Genomic DNA, 5,493 nt, shown 5'->3' with positions numbered 1-5,493 from the left:
TATATATATATATATATATATTTTTGTAAACGTACATATGTTTAACTTTTATATACATATGTCAAAACACTTTGGGCTTTGATGTACCATATAAGCATTTATTTATTTTAATTTTTGTAACTAATAACTTTTCCACGGTGTTTTTACTAGTTTATGTGTTTCTGTGTTCTTTAAGCTGTGAGTAATAAAAATATGTTCTCTCATTTATAACCAGTGTTGGGAAAGTTACTCCTAAATGTAGTTACATAGATTAATAATAATAATAATAATAATAATAATAATAATAATAATAATAATAATAATAATAATAAATTGAATGTGTATAGCGCTTTTCCCAAGCTCAAAGTTGCTCTACTGAGTAGAAACAGTAGATAAATACATATAAAAAAACAAACAAAAAAACTAAGGATCGGCAGAACAGAAGAGATGGGTCTTCAGACGGGACTGAAAAATGGTGAGGGACTCAGAGATGCGGATCTCATGGGGGAGGGAGTTCCAGAGCCTGGGAGCTGCCCTGGAAAAGACTCTGTCCCCAAAACTGCGGAGCTTTGACTTGGGGACATAGAGGAGACCGGCTGAGGTGGATCTGAGGGACCGTGAAGGTTGGCAGGGGGAGAGGAGGACAGTGAGGTATGATGGGGCAAGGTGGTGGATGGCTTTGTAGGTGAGGACCAGGATTTCATATGTGATCCGGTGAGAAATGGGAAGCCAGTGCAGCTGTTTTAGGACCGGAGTGATGTGGTGCCAGGATGTGGAGCGGGGTGATGTGGACCGGATGATGAGCGGGTGATGAGTCGTGCAGCTGAGTTCTGAACCAGTTGGAGCCTTTTGATGGAGGTGGAGCTGATGCCGAGGAGTTGTGAGTTGCAGTAGTCGAGTCGTGAGGAGACGAAGGCGTGAATAAGTCTTTCGGCAGCAGAGGGAGGGAGCGAGGGTCTGATTTTAGCAATATTTCGAAGGTGAAAGGAGGTTTTGATGACTTGACGGATGTGAGGCTCAAGGGAGAGGGTTGACTCAAAGATTAAATACATTATATAATGTACATTATATAATGTACATTAAACATACTAGTTAGGCTACTATCATTCGAGAGTAATTAGTTATATTACACTATTTCTGTCTCTGAATTGTACTGCGTTCCACTACTTTTAGTTACTTTCTTTTTCTTACTTTACACTAGCGTGTGGCCCCCCCTCTCCCCGTTCAGTAAAGTCTTCTTCATCTTTAATACTTTAGATTATTCATAATGTCTCCGTAAGATTAATATCAATATGCAAAGTAAAGCTATAAAATAGAGAAGTAGGACGTACTACATAGGAATATATGAGTATTTATAACTATATATATATAAATACTGGAGTTTGTAATTATAGTGTGATTAAACTCACTATCTACATTATTTACATTATCTATCTCTCTATCTCTCTATTATTTACAGACTGGATCTACAGCTGATAAATCAAAAGGAACAACTTTATTTATTTAACAGGAATTTAGTTTTACTGCCAACCGTCACAGGAAGTGCTTTTATTTTGAAGTAGCCTGCACGTAGAACATTATGTTGACCCTACGTCTCCTGTTGGAGACTGTTATCTGTACTGTCTCCTGTTGGACACTATGTTGTCCCTACGTCCCCTGTTGAGACACTGTTTTCCCTGTCTCCTGTTGGACATTATGTTGTCCCTACGTCTCCTGTTGGACACTATGTTGTCCCTACGTCCCCTGTTGAGACACTGTTTTCCCTGTCTCCTGTTGGACATTATGTTGTCACTAGAGTCTCTTGTTAGAGTCTCTTGTTGGACACTATGTTTTCCCTACCTCCTGTTGGACATTGTTTTCCCTGTCTCCTGTTGGACATTATGTGTTCCCTGTCTCCTGTTGGACATTGTTTTCCCTGTCTCCTGTTGGACATTATGTTGTCCCTACGTCTCCTGTTGGACACTATGTTGTCCCTACGTCTCCTGTTGGACACTATGTTTTCCCTGTCTCCTGTTGGACACTATGTTGTCCCTACGTCTCCTGTTGGACAATATGTTGTCCCTGTGCTTGTTGGACACTATGTTATCCCTACGTCTCCTGTTGGACACTACGTTGTCCCTACGTCTCCTGTTGGACACTATGTGTTCCCTGTCTCCTGTTGGACACTACGTTGTCCCTACGTCTCCTGTTGGACACCATGTTGTCCCTAACATACTGTTGTCCGTCAGACCTTCCTTTGCAGAGCTGTGGAGGAAGGTCTGACGTGCGTTACAATTATTATTTTTAAAAACAGATACAGGACAAAATATTAATAATAAATACTGTTTATTGATCAAGTTACAGAGAGAGAGAGGCAGAGAGAAACAGAGAGAGAGACAGGCAGAGAGAGAGAGAGAGACAGAGAGTGAGAGACAGAGAGTGAGAGACAGGCAACCAGACAGACAGAGAGGGACAGACAGGTGTAAGGCACAGGCAGCTGTGAGGTCAGAGGCTTCAGGAAACACCTGAGCAGCCAAAACACACATTAAAAAACAACAACCCAACTCTGATTCCGTCCAATCAGGAGGCAGGAAAATAAAAGGTGGTCAGAGGTCACAGCAGCAGTGGGCGGAGTCTTTAAATCAGCTTTTAGCCAGTTTCTTCTTCTGGACCAGCTCGGCCAGCATCTTATACCGGATCATACACTCCTCCTGGGGGGGAGAGAGAAAGATCTTATACTGGATCATACACTCCTCCTGGAACCAACCAGACTCCATTTAAAAAACAGTACTTTTAGCGTGTGCGTAGCAACATATTGTCTCATGTAAATCGGTAAAGTTGGTGTATATTTCCACCAACACTAGAGTTGCGATGGATGGAGAAGTGTAGAGAAGACCAAAAACAGCTGTTCTTAGTTTCTGTTGGTTTCTGTTCAGTTTGATTTAAAGGGGTGTCACGATGCTAAAATGGCTGATTATTTACAGTCTGGTGACATCATGTTAGCAGGTTCCTCTTTAATGAAGGTACCTTGGTCTTCCCGGGGACCGTCTTGGCGATGCGGTCCCAGCGCTCGCCGGTTCCTCGGGGGAACTGCTGCAGAGCGAGCTCCAGCAGCTTCTGTTGGTTCTGGGTCCAGACAGCGGGGCTCTCCGGAGGCTCTGCACCCCCTTCCCCCCCCGCACCCTCCTCCTCCTCCTCTTCCTCCACCGCCGCCGCCGCCGCAGGGTCGAAGTCTCTCTGCCGCCGACCGCGGACCTTTCCCTCCGCTCCGTCCGCCGCTGACTTCCTGTTCCTCTTCCTGACAGCCAGCGCTGCTTCCTGCTCGTCCTCCTCCTCACAGGCCCCACCCCCTCGCTGAGTCATCACGCTGTCTGTGACAGGAAGTGACCTCACGGGAGGAAGAGGGCCCTTTAGATCCGACAGCTTCACCAGACCTGAAAAACGCCCACAACAGAACCTTTTAAGCATTTAATCCACATTACTACCCTCCCAGTCCCCCCCCCCCAGCCAGCGGGTTACCTGAGGTGTGGCTCACGTTGTCTTTCACCTGTTTGACTTTAGTCGTCACCTGCAAACGGAAACAGATCCAGGGTCAAATTTTGAAGTGTGCGTGGGGGGGTTAGGGTTGGGGGGGTGTCTAAACATGGGTTAGTGTTAGGGGGGTTATGGTTGGGGGGTCAGGGGGATCTGCAGATGGGTTAGTGTTGGGGGGGTTAGGGGCAGGGGGGGGTGGGTCTTCAGATGGGTTAGTGTTAGGGGCAGGGGGGTCTGCAGAGGGGTTAGTGTTAGGGGGGTTTGGGGTGTTAGGGTTAAGGGGGGTTATATTTATAATATATAATATATGTATCAGCACCTGTGTCACCTCAAGACCTCAGGAGGGACTCACATGATGCCTCCACAGTGAGCCTACCCCAGCCTGCCAGGAAACAAATAAAGAGTGGTACCAACTAGACCAAGATCTCGACAAAGTACTAGAAACAACACTTGTAGGGACGGAAGAAGAGGAAGGACAGGAAGAACCAAAGATTCCAGTTCACCAAAGACCGCTTTGGATTCACCAGAACACTGCTGAGTAAAGCAAAATCTGGAAGGCTGACCAGCCCAAGAGGAGATGTGGAGGCGTTCTTGAGGGAGACCCATAATGACACCCCACAAACAAGGCCCTGGATGCCAACCCAAGCATCAACAGTACAAAGACCCCAGAAAAAGAGTGAACCTTCCTGGAAGGACGTCCAAGAGGTGGGGAAGAAGGCCAGAACCGGATCTTCCCCGGCCCAAGCTGTGTACCCTACAACGTGTATAAGAAAGGCCCAACGCTCCTTTGGAAGCTGTGGAAGTTGTTCCGGAGGATCTGAAGAAAAGGGCAGAAAGAAGGCCGAGGGCTGTTTCGTCCCAACATAGGAGAACTCCTGCCATATTGACCAAATCAGAACAATTTCACTGCTACGTGTAGAAGGAAAAATCTTCTTTTCGGTACAGGCCGAGAGGATGACCTCGTACATGACAGAATGGATACAGCGGGGAAAATAAGTATTTAACACCCTACTATTTTGCAAGTTCTCCCACTTAGAAATCATGGAGGGTCTGATGTCCTCTTAGGTGCATGTCCACTGTGAGAGACATAATCTAAAAAAAACATCCAGAAATCACAATGTATGATTTTTTAACTATTTATTTGTATGATACAGCTGCAAATAAGTATTTGAACACCTATCTATCAGCTAGAATTCTGACCCTCAAAGACCGGTTAGTCTGCCTTCAAAATTCCCCCCCCCCACTCCATTTATTATCCTAAATTAGATGCACCTGTTTGAGGTCGTAAGCTGCATAAAGACACCTGTCCCCCCCATACAGTCAGTAAGAATCACACTACTGACATGGCCAAGACCAAAGAGCTGTCCAAAGACCCTAGAGACCTCCACGAGGCTGGACAGGACTACGGGGACATTTCCAAGCAGCATGGTGAAGACAGGTCCACTGTTGGAGCAATCATTAGAAAATGGAAGAAGCTAAACATGACTGTCAGTCTCCCTCGGACTGGGGCTCCATGCAAGATCTCACCTCGTGGGTTCTCAATGATCCTAAGAAAGGTGAGAAATCAGCCCAGAACCACACGGGAGGAGCTGGTCCATGACCTGAAAAGACCTGGGACCACCGTTTCCAAGGTTACTGTTGGTAGTACACTTAGACGTCATGGTTTGAAATCATGCATGGCCCGGAAGGTTCCCCTGCTTAAACCAGACCATGTCCAGGATCGTCTTAAGTCTGCCAACGACCATCTGGATGATCCAGAGGAGTCATGGGAGGAAGTCATGTTGTCAGATAAGACCAAAATAGAACTTTTTGGTCCTAATTCCACTAACCGTGTTTGTAGGAAGAAGAATGATGAGGACCATCCCAAGACCACCATCCCTACTGTGAAGCATGGGGGGGGGGTAGCATCATGCTTTGGGGGGGTTTTCTGCACATGGGACAGGGCGACTGCACTGTATTAAGGAGAGGAGGACCGGGGCCATGTATTGGGAGATTTTGGGG

The 5,493-nt window shown here is 46.2% G+C and overlaps 1 protein-coding gene across 2 annotated transcripts in view; it reads right to left on the bottom strand.

Moving 5' to 3' along the window:
* Window positions 1–2,366: 2,366 nt before the first annotated feature.
* Window positions 2,367–5,493, bottom strand: part of dnajc1 (DnaJ (Hsp40) homolog, subfamily C, member 1) — a 9,899-nt gene continuing 6,772 nt past the window's right edge. Inside the window, exons 10-12 of one of the 2 annotated variants that reach the window (XM_034888454.1) lie at window positions 3,472–3,526; window positions 2,986–3,395; window positions 2,367–2,669 (exon numbers count right to left, since the gene is read on the bottom strand). In XM_034888454.1, coding sequence (XP_034744345.1) covers window positions 2,601–2,669; window positions 2,986–3,395; window positions 3,472–3,526 — 534 coding nt within the window. In that variant the 3' untranslated portion in view covers window positions 2,367–2,600. The remainder of the gene's footprint in view (window positions 2,670–2,985; window positions 3,396–3,471; window positions 3,527–5,493) is intronic. The other variant, XM_034888456.1, reaches the window with a different exon arrangement.

Source organism: Etheostoma cragini, chromosome 12 (assembly GCF_013103735.1).
Source record: "Etheostoma cragini isolate CJK2018 chromosome 12, CSU_Ecrag_1.0, whole genome shotgun sequence".
Lineage (NCBI taxonomy): Eukaryota > Metazoa > Chordata > Actinopteri > Perciformes > Percidae > Etheostoma > Etheostoma cragini.
This window is presented reverse-complemented; position numbering and strand designations above follow the sequence as displayed.